Below are 25,287 nucleotides of genomic sequence, written 5' to 3'. Positions count from 1 at the left end.
TCAGGTTAATAATGAATTAGCTTTTGTGAATATAAGTTAACCCGAAACTTACCTGTACTCGGTGAAGGTAAGCCGTTATCGTCAGTCTGACCGTCCGGGTAATCCACAATGTAGGTCGATATGACACTGCTAGTGGTTTGCGCAATGCTGGTTTTGATTTCCTGAATTTTCTCGCTGCCAGCCTCCGCCATCTTGCCAAGCAACTCATTGAGGTTATCTTCCAGTGGAGCAATAGAACCCCGGACCGATTGCTGTATCGAAGCCAAAAATTCATACAGATATTCTTGAATATTTTCTGCCGTCATGCTAGAGAATATTCCCACTCTCATTTCTTCAAAACTCGTCTGAACGCTAGTTTCCGTCATTTCGAATGTGAATTCGTTGCCCGACTCGTCACAGGCCGAAGAACTTACGGGAAATATTACTTCTGGTTCCGGTTCTTCGGCTGTCGTTTCTTCGACTTTCGGTTCTTCCGCTTCCTCAGCTTCTTCCGTGTAATTGGACAAACGACGAACTTCCATCACAGATTCGTCATGAGACTCATCGGTAGCTTGGCCAGCTAAATCAACCAAGCGGGCTTCAAAGAAGAGAGCCAAGTTTTCGTGCGGGTCACGAACGCTACCCTTGAGAAGCACGCAGTTTCCTTCCTGGACTCGATCCATGTTACCGGAAGCTGATTGTATCTGCAGGTGAACTGAATCTGCAGCCACTCCGGAGGGTTTCCGCTTCGCCGATTCTTCCAATAGCTGGGTAAAGATGTCCACCATGCGATTCTTGGCATTTTGTGAACTTCGGTGATCTTGAGCACGTAGCTGATCGGTGTAGGTGTGTTGCCAACTATCGGGAATGTGGAGAGATGTTATAAGAAACTGTTCCAACTCATCAATGGTTTCGTTGATGTTTTGTCGTTCTCTTTCCAGCTCTAGGGACAGATCCGGAGGAGTTTCTTCTTCTGAATCGTTAACCAAATGAAACGATACAGATGGCTTTTGAGTGGGTATTTCAACTGGTGCACTTTCAATCGCCGATGGAAACGGTTGTTGGATGAACTGTTTAACTTTTCCACCCCAACTGGAGATCACTGCCAAAATAGAGAGCAGAAGAGCTTGAAACGTTGAAAACCATTGCATCCAGTAGCCCTGATGCAGCTCACTTTCCGCACTCAGGAGATCGTGCACTCTCTGAATAACTTCCATCGATCTGGCATCATCCAACTGAGATGATGTGTTATGAGACAAATCATTTGCAATCGAGATCATTCCAGGACAACTGATGATTGTTCTCGACAAGTGACTAGTTACTGCTTCTGCTGGAACACTTTTAAGCAGATCCATCAGTTGGCTCAAGGCGTACGACAGCGACATTTCATGTCGCACCAAAACAATCAACAGTGCCTTCCTTAGACCCAACACTACCAAATCATGATCAAAATTAGTGTCCCTGTCACATATTAATTCATCGAAGTAATAACGCAAACAGTCCCAATCGATTTCATCCCCGGATGCACCGGTTAAACTTTCATATTGAGCAATATTTTCCAAAACTTCCCTAATCTGATTGACAATCTGCAAAGCATTCTCATTTTCCTCAGGGTTCAGCACCCGGCAGGAAACGACTCGTATCTTTTCTAGAACGGGTTGCAACAAAAAGTGCTCCTCCAGCTGAACTTTCTCGCAGTGAAACACTTGACCAATCAGCGTAGCAATACTTTTCAAGTCCTGCTCAGTCAAGTCGTTGTTTTTCAAGAATCGTTCCACCACCATCCGGATGCTGATCATCACATCTTCGGCATTGCGAGCGTTTCCGGTTTTGATCCAGTTTTTGCTGGAAGTTTGGATGACCAGTGACCCACCCGGATAGCTGTAAACGCCGATCACTTTGTCGTTTAGTTCCTGAATAGTAATGGAGGACCCGTGGCTACTCACTTCGGCCGGTTGCGCAAGCTGATCGAATTCTTGCTTCAGCTGGTAAATCTGAAATCAGATATTGATTTGGAAAGTTATTCAAGGTAAAACTAAAAAATATAAACTAAACACAATTTATATCTCAATTTACGTTGAAGGGAAATGAATGCTAAGAATTAAACTTTTTTAGCTTTTAGCATATAGTTACTACACTCACAAATCAGGCCCTACTCCAATAATGAACTTCCTTGGAGGTGGAAATATTGGTATAAGATTCTATGCCGAACCGACATTAACAAGCTTTCTAATAACTGGCATTGTCCTCTCAGGGCAACCGCATTGCGTAGGGCGATTTGCCAACCGTTGTCTCCTGACCCATCGTTGCACAGAATGACTTAAACTGTCAATATTTCAGCTGTTTTTCAACTTTATCAAAAAAAAAAAAAAAAAAATACAGAATCATGTTAATTGGAATGTTTACTGATAAAATGAGGCTTGTTATTACTGTAAAATATGCCTTCAACGACAGTTTAAAATTTGCTTGTTGATTTTGCACGTTAATTGTGTTTTGTGTTAATTGTTAAACAAAACCTTAAGATTCCTTCAATGGCAATCAACCCTTTCCTTACCATGGTAGCACAGGTGATCCACAACTTTGCACAGCTCGCATTTGAACTGGGCGCATTGGATCAACGCCATTTCCTCACCGAATGTGTATATATGAGTGTAAAAACATTGGACGAAATTTTAAGAAAATTGATTCGCTTTGTTTTGCTTGGCAGAACAAAAGCTGCAAAAAAGTTGGATTTTTTTCATAGTCATTTGTTGTTCAATAACTTGACAAGTTTTTATAATGTCCCTCAAACAAAAATACTGAAGGGCAGAAGATTACTTATGCAAGTAGAATCAAATGGTGATTTACGTATAGTGTTTTCGTTTATTAGCAGTGGTAACCTAGTTATCCACGGGTTTTGCACTAACTGCTGTTTTTCTGTTCGTTTATTAATTCAGAAGTCCACTAGTAGTGCCCTAGGTTCGAACCTCAAGCAGGCGGTTGCAACCCGTAGAAGTTGTCAGTGTTGGGGGTAAGCATAAGGGTGAGTATAGCAACCACATATTTACATCGTCCCGGGCGACGATTCTGTTTGTTTATTCAGAGAAAGTTTTGCCCCGCGCCAGTGGAGAAAAACGAAAACGGTATTAGATTTCAACTGAAACATATACATTTTCGAATAAGTAAAGTGGATCACAGGTGATACACTGGGAACAAAAGTTACTTTTCTTCTTGTGAAGCTTTTTATCAATACTCATGAAAATCATTTCGTCAAAAAAAAATTTCGCTTCAGGATAGTTATTTTATCGGGTAAAGTGGCCACATGTCTCGAAATATTTGTAAAAGTTCGGGATTTTTTCGAAAAACGGCATGTTTTGTTTTCCTGGCGCAAAGTGTCATGGCGGCCATTGTTCAAGGCAAAAATGAAAATTTTAAATATTTCAAAAAATTGACTATAGTGAAATGGGTATACCAATGATTTTTTTTACCATACAGGATCGTTTTTGTTTGTGATCAATAAGGTGATGAAATTCCAAGTTGTTTTTTGCAATTATTTCTTGTTTTTCATTTACACTCTATGTGTTGTTATCTTCCCAATGGAACATATATGATCCACCTCAAAACCCAAATTTTATCGAATGGATCATTAAAGTAGCCTTAGATTATGCATCTTTTGTTCTATAACTTAAGTTGTAAATCAATATTTCTATTTTTAAAACGTGAAAAACCTCGTGGGATGGAAAGGGTTAAGGTTTTACGTGAGAATGGAACTTTTTTCCGTATCGGATTTTTGGTAAACGTTTGTTGGACTATTTAAAAACTATAATTTTGAAAAAAAAAATTACAATCCACACATAACCAGAGAAAATATCGGATCGTGCAACAATTGGTCCACTCAATCTTCTCCTGTTTTATTGTCAGGGCCGTAGGATGAACCAACTCAATGGGAGGGGAGGGGTTGCTGACTGATTTTTACCTTTAATTTTTTGCCCGAAAATTCACGAATACAAAAATAAATTATATCAAATTTGTTTGTAATTATATGATTATTCATTTCAAAGTATTTTGGAAATTAAAATTTTTAATATTAAATCGTTCGAGGAAGAATGACCTTAACGGGTTAAACTCCTATCAAAAAGAAAAAAAAATCAATCGTTATTTAAGATAATTGGTCCTGAACCTCAAAGGTAAGTTAAATTTGCTTTCATCGACGGTTGAAATCTTTGAATTTGTCTTAGAGTCTTGTAGATCAAACTTAGTTGATTTGAGCATGAAATAAGTCTGTTTTAGGAGAGTCTTCTTTTAAATTAAAAAACTTATTCTATACTCAAATAAAACAAGCCCAATCTTCAGAGTTATTTTGGAAATTCAAAGATGAACCATTGATGAAAATAAATAAAATTTTCAAAAAAAAAAAAAGAGATAAAAATTATCATACTTTCGGATCAAATTTTCTTAATACAAACTTGAACCAAATTATTTAATGATTTTAGTTTAAAATTTGGCGTTAAAAAACTTTTTTTTTTTGTTTCGATTATAGTCGTTCTACCATCTTTATGGCATTCGCGACTTTATCAACGTTACAGTTGGCGGATCGTTATTGAGAAACTATCCGGTACAACTGTGTTCGATGTTTACTCTTGGGCTCGAACTCGCGGACATCGGCTCAGGAGACAACAGACTTGCCAACTGAGCTTTATCACAAGCCACCGTTAAAAAACTGCAATATTTACATTTATTTAGAAGAAGATGTTTCTTTAACAACAAATAGCTTAAATAAAGAATCAATTGCATAATGAAATTCCCGTGAATGATTTTTTTTTAAATAAAATTTGTGCTTTACAGATAAAACAAAGAACTCAAATTCTACCTTTTCTTTGTGATTTTTAATTGGTAATTGAATTGACAAGCAATCTTAACACATTAAGAAGAGCGAAGAAATCTATGACGAGCGTCACCGAAATTTGGCATATATCTAAGAAACCCCTGGACTAAATTTAACAAATTTAGCATTCTTAAGAGCAAGTTCACTGGTGTTGGGAAAAAATGGTAGATATTTTGACACTTTGAAAATTTTACTATGCAAAAACGTTTTCAAGATCTTGGAGCGTTGTATTTTTTTACAACACTGTTTCTATTTCAGCCGTATCTGATAAAAATATTGCTAATTTTGCATCACAGCATGCGAGAATACAACATGTGTTGTAAAAAAACTAGAAGGCCACAGATCTTGAAAATGTTTTTGCATGGAAAAATTTTCAAAATGTGCCGTAAATGTCAAAATTTCTACCACATTTTCCCAACACCAGTGAACTTGCTCTAAGTTACGGCAAATGTTGTGTTTAATTTTGCCGAAAAATGTTTAACAGTCAAATTCAGACCATTCGAGTTATACTTCAAAATGTAGAACACTGTTGGTAAGCGAAAAAACAAAATATCTGGAATTTGGTCCGAGATATGTTTAGTTCATGAAGTCTTAAATTTCTCTACAATTTATGTTGATTGTAAAATTTATTTACAAGTTAAACCTTTTTCTGAATTTTGAATCTGCATCCTGAATCTGAATTCTGAACCTGAAACAAAAATTACGCTTTGAATCTGTATCCGGATTTCCATACAATTTCTGAAATGTACAAAAAATACGGTTTTCAAATCTTATTCCACATGAGAATTTTACTAGCCAAGTTTTAGAGCCCCTATTCATTGATTTTCTATTCAAAATCTGTAAATCAGGTTTAAAACAAATTCACATTTTTATTTATTTATTGCTTAATCTGTATTGTGAATCAGAATTAATATATGAATTCACAAAGATCTGAATCGAACTTTTCAAATTTGGGATTGTCATTTCGAAGCTATATTTTTTTTAAATGTTGTGTAGAAATTAGGAATTTAAAACTTGAATTTGAATATAAAACAAAATTGAACCAGAATTTCAAAGCAGCTTTTCACTTCTAAATTTGAATGATTATTAGAACTGAAAATCAAGAATTCTATACTGGATACAGAATCTGAAATATGAATACAGGAATACAATTTTGGTTATGGGAATTAGGGAATCAGAACCTTCGAAATGGGTTTATTCCAATATTCAGATCTGAATTTCAATGAACAAGTGAGAAAATTTTGAAAAAGAGTAGCAGAATCTTGAACTTGAGATGGATTCTTGAGGTTTTGGCATTATTTTTTGTCAAGATTGTTACTCTTGAATAACTTTGGTCTATTATCATAATTTGATTATGAATTTAAAACTTTGAGTGTAGAGTATAATACCTCGCTTGCTGTTTTGGATTCTCATGGGGGGAGGTTAACCCAAACCCCCTCCCGTTCCTTCCGCTATGCCTATTGTTGTACATAAGTCCGCTGCTAAATTTGTATGAAAATTTAAATTTTAAATTTGTATGCCTCCAATAACTTTGTTTGGTTGTTTAACTGCCAAAATTAACAATACAAATTTAGGAAGCCAATCATTGAGTTCTGAATCAGTGCAACGTGTTTTAAATTTGTAAGCAGGTTTGAACGGGAAATCAAAATTTGAATTTAAAAAGCTCCAAAGATGTACAGAAAGTTTAAAGTACATTACTTTGGATTTTTTAAATTTTTCTTGGTTCCTACAATAGATTTCATGTGAACCAAAACCAAACCTAACTTAAATTCCAGATATAATGTTCGAAATCGTACAAAAAATTCAAAATTATTTTTTTCTAACTTTAGTGTTTCTGACTGCTGATTTGAAACCTAAAACAAGTTTAAAATTAGCGGTAGCATAAAAATAAAAATTTGCAATAAACTACATTGCGTAGCCAATTAGTTTGTTGATTTATAACCTCATCAAAATCATCTCATGAAATTTTTGAATGCTTCAACGAGCAAAACCTGCAATTTTACAAAACTTTTCAATGGATTTCAATTTTTTATTTTGTGATGGTTATAACTTTTTTCGTGATATACTTTGCTTCTTCTCATGTTGAATGAGAAGAAATGACAAATGAAGCTTAGGAATAGGAAAAAACATTATAAGACAAACTTCGTTTCAGGCGTATTTGAATTTTCTGGATGATTTCATATCAAAAATTTTCTTTTTCCATAACAAATTGCCATACAAAATTAAACACGTTCATTGAATTCAAGCCAGTGAAAAAAAAACTCAGATTGTCTATTGATATTACATGTTTTTACTGCATAAGTTGATATTTACGATAAACTAGAAATTTAAGTAATTTCTGCGCTCTAATTAACTTTTTCCACTTAGAATTTTAATATTTTATTGCATTTTTGTTTGGCAATGTTGGTTTTCAATAATTCAACTTAGATTCAAAGACGCTTCATTTTACCATAGATGTACTTTTCTACCGTCAAGTCTTAACATTGAAGTTTAACATTATTAAACTCGTTGAAAAACATATGTATGCATGAAAATCGGGCAAGGTGTAATGTCTGAAAAGTTGGTTGTGATATTATATTGTCAAAATATTGTATTTTACTAACTTCCTTAAATCCCAAAAAACGAAGTCAAAGGTTGGAAGATCCGAAATATTGCTTACCTTATGAACTCAGAAATTCAAATCTACGTCGAGTCAGCAGAAGCAACTTTAGTGACAGCTGAGTGAAGCTTTATTTGACCATTTTATCAAGAAAAAATAAATAAATAAATAAACAGTCATAACTTCGTGAGACTTAATTTGATCGGAACAGTTTTTCAACCGGAAATTTAATGCAAACATTTCAATGTAGATTTTTAAATCAAATAACTTTTTGAAACGATAAATTCTTATACAAACTTGTATATCTAGAGCATGAATAAGTCAAACGATCTTCAACTTTGGACGTGGTTGAGTCCATTTTTAAGCTTTAAATTGATATTCATTATGTAAAAATCGATCGACTTCCAAGTAAGTCCTAAAGTAATTATTTTATAAAATCATATCTTCTTTAAAGGGGCAAAGGGGAGCATAACAGACCACGTCTTTTATTTTTCACCTGTAAATAGGCACTCGAAAAAAAAGTATTTAATACTTTTAAGTTCATTCTTTGGAATTTCCATGAATTAAATTTTATGTTGTTAGAACATATTAAGAAAATGCTCCATACTGATCAAATAAGGTCAAATTACACTCCACTCAGAAGAGGCTCCGGTTAAATTAAGCTGCACATTTCGGTTTCTAAGAAAATTTTGCGGGTAATAAATGTTATCCAAGACTCTCAAAACGGTGGTTTTTTTAAGGACTTTGAGTCAGAATTTCATCATTCTGCATTGAACGGTTTAAATGGAAGATCCCCCTCTAAAAGGGCCGTCTCCAAATTGGATTTTATTTGAACTAGAAGTTCCAATAATGAGCTTTCGTAACATATATCAGCCTCTTTGACTATATGGTGGCTGAGCCTTAAAAAGTTTTTTAAAATGTGCAACCGTTGGAAAAATCGGACAACATTAGGGATGACATAAAATTTAGCTGTGTAACTATTGGGCACGGACAAGCTGTTTTAAATGTTTTTTGCCTTTCTTTCAGAAAGGTATAGTTATCGGCATGCTTGTCCAACACCTCGCAAACAGAACAGAGCAGAGAACAAATCACACTTTTATCATTTCGGTTTCCGAGTGCACTGCTCAGTCGATCAACGTTCACTTATCTTTTTGCCGAATGCGCCCGAATGCGGTTGCTCTGACGGTCGGGTGGACGTCGCTCGCTCTAAAGAAAAGAGAAGGAGCTGGCTAGAAAATTGTGCTCTAGCGACGCTGCTGAGTAGCTCAGTGTATCAAGCCAGAAAGATTTCAATGCAGGAATGTTTTCTTCAGAAAAGCCGTTATGCAGAGTTCCGCTCCGCATCAGTCGAAGAGGTCCAATGTAGGTTTTTGTATGAACTATTTTTGTAGGTAGTCGGGTAGGGCACTTCCTGGCAAGTTATTTAAAAAACATGGGGAAACCCGGGTAAATAATCTGAAATTTTCCATTCCAAAAACCGAGCAATATCCGTCAAAATCTGAGGAAATTCCAGACATTTATCTAGTGAAGAAAAACGACTTATATTTTTTGTCGCAACACATCAGCAGTGTTAAATTTATGTTTAAAGCATACGAAGGAAAGTTTTGGTTTGATTTTTTATGAAACAAACTTTCACAAATCCAATTTTCAACAAACAATTTTACACTGAATTCGATTTTCTTGTTTCATTTTTCAAATAATGTGGATAGAACAGGGCAAAATCCAAGTAGTTTTTTCACAATATCCGGGCATCCGCTAATTGCTGTATACTTAGGTTTATGTACTTTAAATTAAATATCGTACGTGGGTAGCATTAATTTACAAAAGCAGCGATTCGCAAAGTAACATTTACTATTATCCAAAAATTTTTGTCTATTATACAAACCGTAATTATGCAGGGATCTGGGACAAATTTTAAAAATAAAACTGCAAAACTTTCACAAATCGTAAAATTTAGGATTTATCTTCCTTTACCGCTACGCTTTTGATATTTTTCGACCGAAGAAAGCTTTCGTAGCTAATCATTGATCCTGGTGCAGAACATCAATCTAGAGGAACTCGCTCAGGAATGACCAGATAGGTGTTTTATAAAATTTAAAGTCGAGAGATTCAAAAATAACGCGATAATAACAATGACTTTTTGAAAAGTATTTTTCAAGTATTTTTTTTTTAATTTAACCGTATCTCTTTGGGTAAAGATTGTAGAACTTTGACATGTTAAACAAAGTTGTGTATTTTATTGAGATAAATAACTTTGTAGAAAAAACTTAAGCTCTAAAATGCTTAACAAGAAAGTTATGATTTATATCACGCTATCGGTGGACCTCTAAACTTTATTTTTCATATCAAAATATGCGCTATATTATACAGAGCAATGTTGTCGAAGACACCAGCATTCTATCTTAACTACCTTTGGCGTTATTAATTTAGTTCCGTTAGATTTATGTTCTGCATTGTAAATTCCGACGCACTTCGAAACATCGATCCAGACGTAACCGATGAAGACATACCGAGTTTTCTGTAAAGCTTCTCTTTCGCCCGAGTGCGAACGAGTTTATCTGCACTGAGATCGCACTTTACAGTTTGCTTGCTTCTCTTGCCCACACTTGGGTGGACGCTTGGTCGCTCTGGAGGTAACTGAGCATTTTTTAAAGATTCTCCGTTTGGGAAGAGCACAGCGAAAAAAATACACGCTCTTACTCTGAACGGGCTAATCTGAGGAGCGATGCCAAGCATGGTTATCGGTCGATTTGGGAGATCATTAATTATGGGTCTTAGATATACCTTTATAGGTACCTATCGAATCAGCTCGTCGAGTTCAGACGATGTCTGTGTATTTGTGTGTATTGGTGTGATTTTTTGTAAACTTTTTTGCATGTTTTTGCGAAACTGGGCAGTACAATAAAAATGATTTTTATCTTAAAAAATTTGTTTTTTTTTCTTCTTCGGTCTATAAAAGAAAGAAAAAATAACAAAATAGTTTGAAAATTAAATTTTCATAGTAATTATCATCAAATCATCACTCCAAAAAACGTGTCAATTGGCCTTGCTAGCCACAACCAGCAATCACTAAAATCAAGATTATCGTATATATGACGTCAAATTATACGTGACGTCATAGATACGCGCTTGCTAGCTAAAACTATGGTCCTGTCGATGTGTGGAAGGGAGAACAGATAGGCTTCACTCCCACTCAGGTTTTATGTCATCGTGACAGAAACCGTGTGGGAGGAAGAAGACAGTTCAAATTTACCCGGACAATGGTTATTTTTTTTTTCATTTTAACGGTTCAGATTGAAACCGAACCATTTCAAAAAATTTCGGAATCGATGCTCCGAAATATTTATCATAAAAAAGGTTTTCACCAAGGGGTACGACCCCGAAATTAATGAAGTCGTTTATGAGTACGTAATGCCCACACTGCATGGTACGAAAGCGATAGTAACTTCGGCCAACATTATATTCAGAAACAGATTGCTCTGAGAAGGGGAAAACAACACGGGTACGTGGACGATGTATGCACATCCTCTCATCTTCTCACGTGCCGTTCGTGCTCAGGAAGCTTCTTCCTAGGCACGAACGACAGGAGAGAATTTCGCCCGTGGAAGCAAATCTAATTAGACAAATGCTACTCAATCCTGTCGAGCTTTAAGCTCTCGGGCAAATTCCCTTTTCGTTCCCTTTTCTCTTTTTTTTTTTTTTTTTTTTTTTTTTTTTTTTTTTTTTTTTTTTTTTTTTTTCTTCAGATCTAACGTTGCGCAATGAAAGCTTTTCGTTCGCATAGAAAAACCTGTGCAATTGTTGCGTTTTGTTGTTGGGGTTGGTGTCTGACGAAAACGGCTTGGGAGTCAATCCAAACAGTGGCGCCACCAAGTCCTCCACAGTAGTGTTTGAAGCATTTCGGATTTTTTTTTTGGAAAAGGCACATAAATACGCATTAACCATTTTGGCCAGGCTGGCCAAGAACAAATTTAACTAAATTGATAAAATTAACAAAACTGACAAAATTGACAAGATTGACAAAATCGCCAAAACTGAAAAAGTTGACAAAATTGATGAGATTGACAAAATTGACAAGATTAACAAAATTGACAAAACCGACAAAATGACAAAATTGCCCAAATTGACAAAACTGACAAACTTCACCAAATTGAACAAATTTGAAGAAATTGTTAAAATTGACAAAAATGACAAAATTGATTAAATCGACAAAATCGTCAAAATTTACATTAATCGCAAAATCACAATATTGATTGAATAGACGAAATTGAAAAATTTGACCAAATTGACAAAACTGACAAAATTGTCAAGATTGACAAAATAGACCAAATTGACAAATTTTACAAAATTATTATAATTGACAAAATTGACAAAATTTATCAAATTGACAAATTTGACAAAATTTACAGAATTGAAAAAATTGACAAGATTGATCAAATTGACAAAACTGAATCAAATAAACAAAAATTACAAAACTTATAAAATCGACAAAATCGACAAAATTATCAAAACTAGCAAAATCCATAAAATTTACAATATTGATTAAATCGACAAAATTGGACAATTTGACATTTTTGACATATTTGACAAATTTGGCAAATTTGACAAATTTTATCTCCTATAGTTTTTTTTCATCCCCTATAGTTTATTCCGTTTGAGAGCTTTATTTAACGAAAATCAATTACAAAAGTGATTTTTGTAAACATTCTACCGTTATGGATTAAAACACGCAAAACAAATATGTTTTGAATCTGAAAGAAAGGCTCAAATCCACTGTTAAGTGTATTAAATCGGGTTTTTTTTTATACATTTTTATGTCATTTTTTTAACACTTGAACTTTTTTATCTTGTTGAACAACCCTTATGAGTGCAATCGACAAAAACAATCGAATAATTTCGGTACAAATTACTAAAATACAGCATAAAACCAAAATCATATGCTTAGCTGTGCAACGATTAGCATATCACCCTAATTTACCTGACAACGCTCAAAACAGGGCGGGTTATAGTAAAAGTCTACCTGATAACACCCAGAAAAGGGTAGGTAGACCGAAGAAACTGACAACGGCACATTTGATGAGCAGAAAGAAGAGTCTAATTTTCATGGTTCAGTTATTGGAAGAATGTATTGCTTGTTGAATCGATGCTTGAATAAATAATTCAGCACATTTTTCGCACTTTTAATGAAATTTGTAAAAATAAAAAATTATCAAAAATTTAATAAACAGTTTAGATTATTTTTTATTTTTTAATAAATTTTACCAAATGTGCTTAATCGCTTAATTAAGCATCGCAATGGACTAAAGCAATAATAGAACGACGAGAATCTGACTTTTCTACGAGAAATGTAGATGTTTTCTTTGAAAAAGGTCTGAACATCTGAATTTGAATTGAAAATTAACCAACTTTATTAAATCATTTGGTAAGCAACCCATGAGAACCCACCGACATTTTCTACATGCATTTAGATCATAATTACAACTGTCACTTCTCGAAAAATGAGGCACGCCAAACTGCTCGCAAGCAAGTTATTGTAGTTTGAAAAATGTATAATTTAAACCTATTTTTTGCGATTTCGACAGAAAAAATCTGTAAAACGAATAAGTTCTCCACTAGAACATCTCATTTGAGTCTATTCCAATCGAATACTGTGGCAATTTGAGGTATTGTATTGCTTAAAACAAAAATAGGTGAAAAAACCATTTGTTCCATGGTTTTCTTAAGTTATTAGTTTTGCAAGGTAAGTACACAACATAGAGCTTAACAATGTTCTACAAAGTTGATGTGAAAGGTATTATAAACAACTTTGTAGAAGAAACCATGCGTATATCTTGAAAAGTTAGATTTTGGCGCCACCTTGCAGAGAAAAATATAACTAATTCAAATCCATCAATAGATAGCGCAAATATAGTCGAGTAACTTTGTCGAAGACACCGAAGAGCTACAACGAAGCCAACTGACCTGCAGTCAATTCTGACCGCAACAGTGTGGTTCCTGGCCCACTGTGGCGACCCCTCGTCGCTTTGTTTACATTAAGTCTTAGCTATCATTGAATGTAAGTGTTACTTTTGTAATCAGGTGTTATCCGGAAAAATGGATCTTGAACAGAAACGTAGCGCTGTGGTTGCTTTGTTCCTAGCTGGCAAACGGCAGAAGAACATAGTTCATGAGCTGTCCGATATAAGTGTGTGCAGAAGTTTTGTATACCGTACAGTTAAAAGATACCTGGAGACCGGAAGTGCCAAAAAACGGTATGGTGGGGGACGCCGACCTAAAGGGTGATACGGTCAAAATTTGGTCAAGGGAAAACGCGTGTAAATCTGTGAAATCGTTTATTTAAAAAATAAAATTTAATTTCTTCTTCAAGTTTAATTAGTATAAAATTCAGGAAAAATATTCAGTTAGGCTTCCGCTTTTAGAAATCCGAATTGCCGTGCCTTACGCTTAACCCCTGTCATAAGATTTTGAACAGCCACCTTGTCCACCGTTTCCGCTGCAGAAGCCAGTTTCGTCCTCGTCCTTAGCAGTTTTTTTTGGTCTTCTTTAGGTTCCGCTTGATAATAGCCCAGTATTTCTCAATTGGGCGAAGCTCTGGCGTGTTCGGAGGGTTCTTGTCCTTGGGAACCACCTGCACGTTGTTAGCGGCGTACCACTCCATGGCCTTTTTACCGTAATGGCAAGATGCCAAATCCGGCTAAAACAGTACGGAACAACCGTGTTTCTTCAGGAAAGGCAGCAGACGTTTATTCAAACACTCTTTCACGTAAATTCCTTGGTTGACAGTCCCGGAAGCTATGAAAATGCTGCTTTTCAAGCCACAGGTACAGATGGCTTGCCAAACCAGATATTTCTTCGCGAACATTGACAGTTTCATGTGCTTGAAAATATCTGCTACCTTTCCCCTTCTTTTTGCCGTATAAAACTCCTGTCCCGGAAGCTGCTTGTAGTTGGCTTTGACGTAGGTTTCGTCGTCCATTACCACGCAGTCAAACTTCGTCAGCATCGTCGTGTACAGCCATCGGGATCGCGCTTTGGCCGTCGTATTTTGTTTATCATCGCGATTTGGAGTCACTATCTTCTTGTAAGTCGATAGTCCGGCTCGTTTTTTGGCTCGATGCACGGTTGTAGGCGATGCACCCAGCTTATTTGCGGAATCTCGGAGAGAGAGGTTAGGGTTTCGCTTGAAACTACCGGCAACTCTCTTTGTCGTCTCAGCGGCTTCCGGTTTTAGATTTCCCCCCGATCCAGACTTTCTGGCTGTCGACAAACGTTCCCGAAACACTTTAATTACATTTGTAACGGTTGATTTGGCAACTTTTAGCGATTTTGCCAGCTTTGCGTGCGAGTAGCTCGGATTTTCGCGAGCTAAATTTTGATACGATGCTATTCTTCCTTGGACGGCATTTTGACAACTGAAGAGTGAATTCCAAAATCAAAATAGGAGCAACATTCTACACACACACGCACCTTCAAAATGAGGGGTGTTCAGGTTTTTTAACTGAAAAATTGAAAGAAATACGTCAAGTTGATATTGACCAAATTTTGACCATATCACACTTTACTGTGGTGACACCTGCCATGGCGAAGATCGTCAAGAAGCACCTTAAGAGAAATCCTCGTCGTAGTGCCACTAAATTGGCAGAGGATCTCAACTTATCGGATCAAAGTCTCCGTCGGATCCTGAAAGATAAACTACAAACCAATCTCTGCAAGATCCGAAAGGTTCAAGACCTTACGGTGAAGCAGAAACAAGAACGGGTAAAAAGAGCGAAGGCGCTGCTGAAGAGGGCCGCGGAAGGAAGGTTGAAGAACATCGTGTTTACCGACGAGAAACTCTTCACTGTACAGCAGTTCGTGAATAAGCAGAACGACAGAGTTTGGTTGCCAGACAGATCAAGAAGCCATGTCGACTTGCTGACGGCCACCCGGAGACAGAAACCAGCATCGGTGATGGTTTGGGCCAGAATCACCCTTGATGGCCGAACTCCGCTGGTTTTTGTCCTTGAAAGAGTGAAGATCAACCAAAATACATATCGGGAACTAGTTCTACAGAATGTCGTCGAACCGTGGGCACGTCGACATTTTGGTTCCAGGGATTGGGCTTGTCAACAGGATTCGGCACCGGCTCACAAAGCAAAGAAAGCCCAACTTTGGATTGCGCAATATTTTTTAGGGTTCATTTCGAGCTCCGAGTGGCCGGCTAGTTCGCCAGATCTGAACCCTATGGACTTCGCTGTTTGGAGTATGTTGGAGGCCGAAGTCTGCTCTAAGAAACTTGAATGTGTGGAGGTCCTGAAGCGACATCTCGAGGCAGACTGGGATAAAATTCCACAAGAACACCGGCGGGCCTCATACGATGCGTTCCTCGACCGTCTGCGACGAGTGGTTAAACTCAAGGGCGAACAAGTCGAACTTTACCAGTGAATTTTGAAAAAGTAATTTGTTTTCAAGTTGTTGTTTTGATCAACTTATTTGTTTATTTCAATGTAGAACTTCAATTGCCGGACCCTGTAGAAACTATATGTTGCGCATAAGGATATTTATATTTTTTTTTAATTTTCAAGATCATGACCACAAACAATTTAATACAGTTATGTTGAAACCGTACTCAAACCGCTGAAATTGTTCCAGTCACAGTAGAAAATTTAAAGTGGATTGAAAAGTTGGCGTAATTTAACGCGTTTTCGCATCTTTAGATTCCCAAAATTTAAAACTATCTCCAGCACATGCTTTATTCGAAAGAATGTAATACAATTGTGTAGAAGACGAAATTTTCATAATTGAATTCCCTTGACCGGTGGTTTCATGATTGGTTCAGGAGTAAAAAATAAAACAAACATAATTTTTTCACAACCAAGAAAGGCCTCAAATGGGAAGGTAGATCAAAGAAAATATATGATATCACTTGACTAATCTAGTAAATTTTAAACGAACATCCAAACTGTGCATTTCTCCTGAAGCGTGTGAATTCAAAAATTCTTGAAAACGCTTCTGGTGGTAAATTTATCCATAACAAAAAAATCAAGGTAGTGAATTTTTAAAATTTATGTTTGTTTTATTAAAATATATCATTGTGCCAGAGGAGGTTATCCCCGATTTTCCATCCATCAACACACCAATGGTGAATTGGATTTCTCTAAAGCGCTAACTAAACAAATCAAACTATCATATACCTTAGAACTTCTGGCAGCGTCCGAGTGCGTTTGCACGATCAGCTTCTCGGTGGAGCTTTGGATAATCTGCTGAAACCGATCGACCATCGAAAGCATCAACTCCTCCCGTTCGCCACTGGCCGGAAAGAGAGTGGAAGTGGTTCGCACAATTCCAAGCGACTCATCCGGATACAGTAACAGAGCGAAAATTTCATCCAGTACACTTCCGATGATGACATCCGGTGCAGTACTGAAGGCATCTTCGAGAATTCGCTCCTGGTCGCTTATGGTTTTTTCGAGGAAGTCCTGCAGACCTTGACATTTACCTTCCTCACTTTCGGATTCTTCGTCTGATTGAGTCTTTTTTGATTCGCTTTTTCTTATGTATAGGGCCGACTCTTCTTGAGATATATAGAATCCCATGAACGTATCTTCGTCGATGGTTTGTCCCTGTTGATTTTCCCCTGCTATCGAACGCACCACTATCGTTTCTTCCGGTTGATTCAGCATCTCATCCAAGGTTTTCTGCAGCCTTACTAGTATCGATTTTCGGTTGGACCCTTCGACCTTTTCCAGCACTTCTTCGGTGTTAGCCAGCATGGATCGAGCTGTGCTCAATTGTTCATCAGGACAGGTTTTGGAGCAATGCGAGTCTTGTGCACTCGGATATTGAACAACTATAATCGAATCTTCGTTATCTATTAAATCGTTGACGGTTTTGATGTAATCTATGACCCCGCGGTGGGAACAACTGCTTGATTTTTCCACCAGCTGCATCAGGATAGTGTGAGATTGGTCTATGATGGCACCAACAGCACTTCCTCTCACATTTCCAATGATGGAAATGGAATCACTGATCGGTCCCAATTGACCACTGCGAGGTTCCTTGCCTTGGTTATCCACGGTTGCGATTTCATCTTCTACAAAACCCGAATAGTCCTCACCAAGAGTCGATTCATCCGAGAAAGTGAGATCCGTGCTTGAATCGTCGTCCTCCTCGAAAGTCCCTCGGAAGGTTCCATCATACATTGTCGGAGGACAAGGACCCATTTCCAGGTCCGTTTGTTCATCGACTTGAGCCACCTGAAGGCGGCCATCATCGTAAACATCGATGACGAGGTGAATGTCCGAGGTCTGAATTGGTCGACCTCTTCCTGGTCTGGATGACGGATCTTCTTTCGGTTTCATTATAACAGGTTACTTGAAATTTAGTCGTGATTCTTCAAAAAGATATAAAATAGATGAGAGGGTAAAATTACCTATCAAATATAATTAATACATACTTGCTAGAATGTAAAATTTAAAAAAATGTACAAAAAAAATTAAAATTTTGAACTTTCAATTTGAGAGTTTGGAACTAATCTATGCAAAGGTAACTTCGATTCAGAAAATCGTGATTCCGAAAGGAAAATTTAACATTTGGCAAAAATTTCAAAATTCAAGACAACGTCCACAACGTCACAAAATGGTCGAAATTGTCAAAATTGTGAATATTGTCAAAATTGTCAAAATTGTCAAAATTGTCAAAATTGTCAAAATTGTCAAAATTGTCAAAATTGTCAAAATTGTCAAAATTGTCAAAATTGTCAAAATTGTCAAAATTGTCAAAATTGTCAAAATTGTCAAAATTGTCAAAATTGTCAAAATTGTCAAAATTGTCAAAATTGTCAAAATTGTCAAAATTGTCAAAATTGTCAAAATTGTCAAAATTGTCAAAATTGTCAAAATTGTCAAAATTGTCAAAATTGTCAAAATTGTCAAAATTGTCAAAATTGTCAAAATTGTCAATATTGTCAATATTGTCAAAATTGTCAAAATTGTCAAAATTGTCAAAATTGTCAAAATTGTCAAAATTGTCAAAATTGTCAAAATTGTCAAAATTGTCAAAATTGTCAAAATTGTCAAAATTGTCAAAATTGTCAAAATTGTCAAAATTGTCAAAATTGTCAAAATTGTCAAAATTGTCAAAATTGTCAAAATTGTCAAAATTGTCAAAATTGTCAAAATTGTCAAAATTGTCAAAATTGTCAAAATTGTCAAAATTGTCAAAATTGTCAAAATTGTCAAAATTGTCAAAATTGTCAAAATTGTCAAAATTGTCAAAATTGTCAAAATTGTCAAAATTGTCAAAATTGTCAAAATTGTCAAAATTGTCAAAATTGTCAAAATTGTCAAAATTGTCAAAATTGTCAAAATTGTCAAAATTGTCAAAATTGTCAAAATTGTCAAAATTGTCAAAATTGTCAAAATTGTCAAAATTGTCAAAATTGTCAAAATTGTCAAAATTGTCAAAATTGTCAAAATTGTCAAAATTGTCAAAATTGTCAAAATTGTCAAAATTGTCAAAATTGTCAAAATTGTCAAAATTGTCAAAATTGTCAAAAATGTCAAAATTGTCAAAATTGTCAAAAATGTCAAAATTGTCAAAATTGTCAAAATTGTCAAAACTGTCAAAATTGTCAAAATTGCAAAAATTTATTTTGTTGACAAAATTGATTGAATCAATTATCAAAATTGACAAAATTGTAAAAATATACCCTAAATGAAAATCTTAACAATTTTTCGAAGTCTTCAAAATCTGACGAGAATTTACAAGTAGGCGTTCTTAAATTTATTAACAATTTCTAGTTTTCACTTGCAGAAGTTTACAAATCGTTTCGTACCAAATTTCAAGTCATGAATCACTCTTCAAACGGAAGCAACGATCTGGAAATCATTCTGGATATCTACGAAGACGGACAAGTGAAGCTGGCCAGTTCCTGTGAAAACTTTTCCCTTCTCGAAAAATCCAGTTTGCGAAGTGTATGTTCCGAATGTGGAGTCAGCAGGAGCGTTTCTTCCGTTGGTGAATCCACCGTCGTAAGGTTGTTTCCCAGAGATCTGCCATCAGTCAGGGAACCGGATATGCTTCAGGTGATTCCGGAAAGTGATGATGAAGATTCCGAACGGGAACCGGAGCTGGTGGATGCTAGGCCTAGGTTTTCTTGCGATAACGAGTGCTGTGTTCAAAGAAGAGCTGGACCGATGAAGCATTTGGACGATGAAACTGTGATTCTGGAAGCAAATATTCAGCTGACTTTTCCCATCAAACGAAAAAATCTAGAACAGTTGCTAAAACTTACAAATGTAGTGCAGCGTTTTTAATGACAGATGCTTCGAAACCTTTAACTATCTGTCGTAATCTGTTCTTGGTGCCGTGTGATTAAAACCCATTTAAAATATGTTAAATAAACAGGGAAGCATTGTCAAAGCTGCAAACGGTCTCCCTTCTTTCATTTTTATAAAACACCTGAAGTTTTTCAATCGAGCTAATTTGTTTGATTTTTTTAGTGAGCTGGAAAACTCACCCCAGCTTCAGATGCTGAAATAAAACAAAGATGAGAAAAACTACATTACATAAGAGTCTGACTCTGATTTTTGAATTGAAGAAACTAAAGTGGTTTAATGTGGCAAAAATACAAATGTATGTAAATGGAAATCGAATATAGAATATTCCTTATTTTATCAAACACCAAAAAACTAAACATATTTAGTTTTAAGGATGATCATCTGAGTTGATGAAAATCCCGTTCAAAAAACATCTATTCCGTAGGGTAAAGCAAAGAGACTCTTTTGCTTTACTTCGAAACCGAAATGACTTCCAATAACTAAGCTGTTAGCTCAAACAAAAAATTTAATTTGATGTTTGTATGTTTTGTTGACTTTTTTTTTTGGAATTTTGGCCTCTTGGGTTTATTCATCCCATTTTAGAATTTATGAACTTTAGTTAGAAAATTTTACAAAAACTGGCTTGAGATTTTTGTCGTCACTTTCAAATGTCCAAAACATGAAATTTTTTTTCAAATAAAAATATTTAATCCAATATATCAATCGTTAGGGGAGAATGAGGATACTTGATCCCTGGGGATACTTGATTCCTTAGCTATATCTCGAAACTGGAATGTCTTACAAAGATCAAATGTTCTAGAAAAATGTGCCAAAATGAGCAAAATAACAATATTTGAAGTTTAAAAAATTTTAACAAAATAATTGTTTGAGTAATTGAACTTTGTTTGAAAAATTTCACAAAATGTAACTTGAAGATCTTTTTTCATCAGATTAAAATGTTCCTTACTTGGGAAAATTATGAAAAAAATATTTGTTCCAATGTATCAATCGCTCGAGCGTAAAATGAACTTCATAATGCCATATTTTCAAAGTAATGGGAAACTCTCAACTTTATTCAGAAAAAGTTTTCTAAAATTTGATTATGGGTACAATTGATCCCCCTTCCAAACGGCATATTCTTCTTCTGAATTGATCGTTATGATTGCTGATTAAGAAATTACTAATATTTATCCAAAAACTATTATTTATCGAACAATTGTCTGAAGAAAAGAGCAAAAATAATTGTTTTTCTCTGAATTATATAAAATAGCGCCTTTAAGTATGCAATGTTATTAGCGTTGAGACAAAGTTATAAAATTTTCTTCTTATGTCTGCTTTAAATTGTGAAATGAGAACAAACATGACCAAAATAGTCAATTAACATTCTATCTTGGGGTTTTGTTTGATTTTTATTCAAGGATTAGGGCTTCCTGAATAAAAGATCAAGCCTCCTTCAATAGGGGATCAAGTCTCCCCTAACTTCAGAAAAATCGCATTTTTTTTACTCCCACGAAAATGCGTCTAGTTCATCAACGGGTTCAAGTATCGCTCTAATTTTTGGAGCATAGAAACTTGAAGTTACAAGCTGTCAGAAAATGTCAAAGACGGCGAGTTGCTAAATTTTTCCAAAAAGATATGGTGAAAATAAGAAAAGGGGATCAAGTATCCCCACTCTCCCCTATAGTATTGTAAGAACTGAACTGTGATGCCATTGTATCGATGCAACTCTCAATCTAAAAAAAAGTTTTCTAAAATTATAGTACCTAATGAGTTCAATTGAATACGAAAATGGCTTAATATTTAATTTTAAGCAATCACGTTAAAAAATTTGAGAACAATATTTTCGAAACACCAGAAACAAATTTAAATTAAATTTCCAATTAAAACTTTACTTTAACCACCTTATGCTATTGAATTAAGAGAACTTTATCTAAATAACATATTTAATTTTGTTGTTATCATTATTGGCGAAAAAATCAAAATTCTTCCAGTTATCAAAAAAAGGGCTGAAAAAAATCATTTTTGAAGTTCACAACAATAACCATTGTCCTGATTTGCGCCTTTTTACGCTGCAACGGGCTGCCTGAAATCAGCGTTTGTGCTGATCCGCTTTCCAATGACCTCAAGTTTAGCGCTCATTATTGATTTCGGGGAACCTTCTTCGGGGAACTTTCTTCGGGGCAACCTTCTTCGGTTAAACTTTCTTCGGAGAAAACCTTCTTCAAAGAAGTTTTCCTCGGGTAACCTTCTTCGGGAAAACCTTCTTCGGAGAAAACCTTCATCGGGAAAACCTTCTTCGAGAAAACCTTCTTCGAAGCTCAAGTAGTACACTGGTTAAGATGTCGAATTGGCAAGACGATATAATTGGTGATGTGAGCTCGATTCTCATTAGTTTAATTCACCATTGAAAGCTTATTCTGACAAAGTAAAGGTTGAGAAATGTAGTCTCTCTAATAATCAATAGCAAATTGTTAAAAATTTAAATATGGAGTTTCAAGCGCAAGTTTAGCAGTTTTAAATTTCAAGCTATGAATGTTTTGAAATGAAATATTGGATCTTGTAAAGTAGCTTATCTCCATTGCCTGTTTTTTGTTTTGATTGAAAAGAATACCAAATATGATAATCGAAAAGCTTAGGCTTTTAACATTTTAAAAGAAACATTTTTTAATTTGAAAGGCCATTTTAATAACTTATTTATTAAATTTAAAAGACAACTCAAGACATCTTTTTTAATGCCTTTGTTTTATATTTGATTTGGAAATTTTGGCGACCTGTACTCGAAAATTCTGTTGAGTATTGTGTCACATGGCTATCAGCTTGTTGATGTGTCAAATAAGAATTTTACGTTTGAATTTCGAAATTGAAATGGTTTATTTCAATATCTGAAAAGGATTACCGTAAAACGGGGTAACTTTGATCACCGGGGTAAATTTGACCAACAATCAACTTTTGCACGTTATCATCAATAACTCAGTCTATAGTTTAAGTATTTGAAAACTGTTTTCTACGTTTGAAAGCCTATAAATAGAGAATTAAATAGGCAAATTTGGATTAGTATTTAAAAAAAATTCTGTTCATGAAAATGTAATTTCAAAATCTGAAAATATCTATTTTTCCAAGGCTTGCAAACAAACAGCTCTTCTGATGGAAACAAAAAGCTCTTAGAAGCAAACGGGTTGTTAAATGTGAATGGACTACTTTTTTCCTTTGTATAGGTATAGTTATAGTGCTATTTTTATAGTCATTAAGTGAAAAACATTTCCAATAGTAAGCCCGTACTGGACGAATGGATAGGAACCCTATCCCCCTTTGAAGAAAAAATGAAAACGGAAATAGTGGAGGTCCTACAGGAATGTGTGAAGGTAAAGTTTCATATGTATTTTGTAGCTCAAACTATTTAGCTATTATTTTGATTTTTGCCCCTAAATGTATGCACCATAATAGTTCTTTTTTCGATTATAAATGTTTTCAAAAGAAAGAGTTAAAAAGCAAGGTTCAATTGATAAACTAGCATTTATAAATATTATGAAGGTGTTTTGTATTTGTTATGGTCAAGAAAACTCGTTGAAACCGTCAAAATAGCAGCTGATTAATGTAACCCCAAAGGATCAAATTCTAAACAGAGACGAAATCGATGTTTAAATCAAATTAAAAGTAATCTTATTAATTTCTGCAATCATGTTCTACGTTCATAGGAGTCCAGTACTGCCACATTCCCCTTTATAGAAAAAATAATCGAAAAATATTGAAAAAAGTGATCAATATTACCCCGGATTACGGTAGTTACATTTATATAAAAACATTTTGAAAACAAATAAAGGTTTCTAAGCGTAAAGGTTTGAGATTCAACGCAAAAAGTTAGTGGAATTGCAATTTGAAATTTACCATTAAAATTATGTTCAATTTATGAACGCTACAGTGTCGTAAAATGAAATGCCTTAGGCCTAGAGCAATATAAAGCAGGGTTCTCGCTTTTGGCCCTCGAGACATATTATGCGGCCGCTCAAATTAAATTTATTTCACGATTTTTTTCTACGAAAGATGGTTTATTATCATTAAACAGCAGTCCTTACTGAACCAAAAATAATGTATTAATTATTTAATCATTTGCCCCATAGTCATCCAGATTGTTGACTTTTTTTGTAGGATTTCTCGACAAAAACAATATCTGTAATTATGTTATTCAACCCAAAAATTTGTGACAATTACTCAGCATTTTTGGTGCCTAAGTTTCAATAACTAATTTTGTTTGTTATATCTTGGCGACCTGAATTCAAAACACTTTACAGATTTGATCTATCTCTTCTAGTTTCAGTGATATGGTTTGTGGAAGTTTTAAAATCGATCAGTTTTAGGAAACATCGATCTTTTATAACTGATAAACCAATAAACCTTCATAAACAGTTGATCATTGAATCAAGAAGTGTTTGTTTTTTTTTAAAGTTTTGTCAAATAAGTACACAAATTGAATCACTTATTTTTTACCTACACTGCCGGCCAAAAGTTTGGGATCACCCGATAAAAAACATGCAAATTTTGATCGTTCATATCTCAGCCGTCTTGGGACATATTGCAAATCTCCTGATTTCATTTGAAAGATAATGAGCAATAGCTATTTCGGAGGTATTTTGTCCATAAATAATGTTTTAGTTTTGCACCTAAAACTTAACCTAAAGTTAGAGCATTTTCAAAAAATCGCACTCAATAATCAAAGCCAATCATCTCGCGATAGGGTGAACCAAATTTCAAAATTTGAGTTGCATTAGAATCCTTATTCTATACTTCTCAAAACACAATCAAAAAATTTTGTGCAAAAATTTAAGAATGTAGTTTTAATTAATAAAATAGACACTTAAGTTATCGTCCAAAAGTTTGGGATCACCCCTCAGTATGGTGTATCGGCCGAAAACATGCAAATTTATCTCATTCATATCTTTCTCATCTAACATCGTATTGCAGATCTGAAGGGTGCATTTGAAAGCTTAGGAATTGTTGTTTATTCATAAATTCATACAAAAATTATATTTTAAATTGATAACCATAAACAATTTACTTGAAATTAATTTGTTTTTGAAAATTCACACTTATGATTGTGAATTTTTTATGGTTATGGATTTAAAATATAATTTTTTAATGAATTTATGAAAAAACAACAATTCCTAAGCTTTCAAATGCACCCTTCAGATCTGCAATACGATGTTAGATGAGAAAGATATGAATGAGATAAATTTGCATGTTTTTGAAAAAATGATCCCAAACTTTTGGTCGATACACCATACTAGGGGTGATCCCAAACTTTTGGACGATAACTTAAGTGTCTATTTTATTAATTAGTAGTACATTCTTAAATTTTTGCACAAAATTTTTTGATTGTGTTTTGAGAAGTATAGAATAAGGATTCTAATGCAACTCAAATTTTGAAATTTGGTCCACCCTATCGCGAGATGATCGGCTTTGAATATTGAGTGCGTTTTTTTGAAAATGCTCTAACTTTAGGTTAAGTTTTAGGTGCAAAACTAAAACATTATTTCTGGGCAAAATAACTC

At 34.9% G+C, this 25,287-nt stretch overlaps 2 protein-coding genes across 2 annotated transcripts in view; one reads left to right on the top strand and one right to left on the bottom strand.

Annotated features, from left to right (window-relative positions):
- Positions 1–17,987, bottom strand: part of LOC129756337 (uncharacterized) — a 35,204-nt gene extending 17,217 nt beyond the window's left edge. Inside the window, exons 1-3 of the mRNA XM_055753195.1 lie at positions 17,878–17,987; positions 16,616–17,814; positions 53–1,973 (exon numbers count right to left, since the gene is read on the bottom strand). Of these exons, the coding sequence (XP_055609170.1) occupies positions 53–1,973; positions 16,616–17,782 (3,088 nt within the window). The 5' untranslated portion in view covers positions 17,783–17,814; positions 17,878–17,987. The remainder of the gene's footprint in view (positions 1–52; positions 1,974–16,615; positions 17,815–17,877) is intronic.
- Positions 17,988–19,217: 1,230 nt separating this feature from the next.
- On the top strand, positions 19,218–19,844 carry LOC129758653 (uncharacterized). Its single transcript, XM_055756216.1, has one exon. The coding sequence runs from the start codon at positions 19,271–19,273 to the stop codon at positions 19,736–19,738; it is 468 nt and encodes a 155-aa protein (XP_055612191.1). The 5' UTR covers positions 19,218–19,270; the 3' UTR covers positions 19,739–19,844.
- Positions 19,845–25,287: the final 5,443 nt, after the last annotated feature.

This window comes from Uranotaenia lowii, chromosome 3, assembly GCF_029784155.1.
Source record: "Uranotaenia lowii strain MFRU-FL chromosome 3, ASM2978415v1, whole genome shotgun sequence".
NCBI classification, from domain to species: domain Eukaryota; kingdom Metazoa; phylum Arthropoda; class Insecta; order Diptera; family Culicidae; genus Uranotaenia; species Uranotaenia lowii.
The sequence above is the reverse complement of the archived record's forward strand: the minus strand, read 5'-3'. Positions and strand labels throughout refer to the sequence as shown.

Excerpts from the sequence above, each read along its gene's own strand:
- LOC129758653 (XM_055756216.1), top strand. The coding sequence starts at position 19,271 with ATGAATCACTCTTCAAACGGAAGCAACGATCTGGAAATCATTCTGGAT.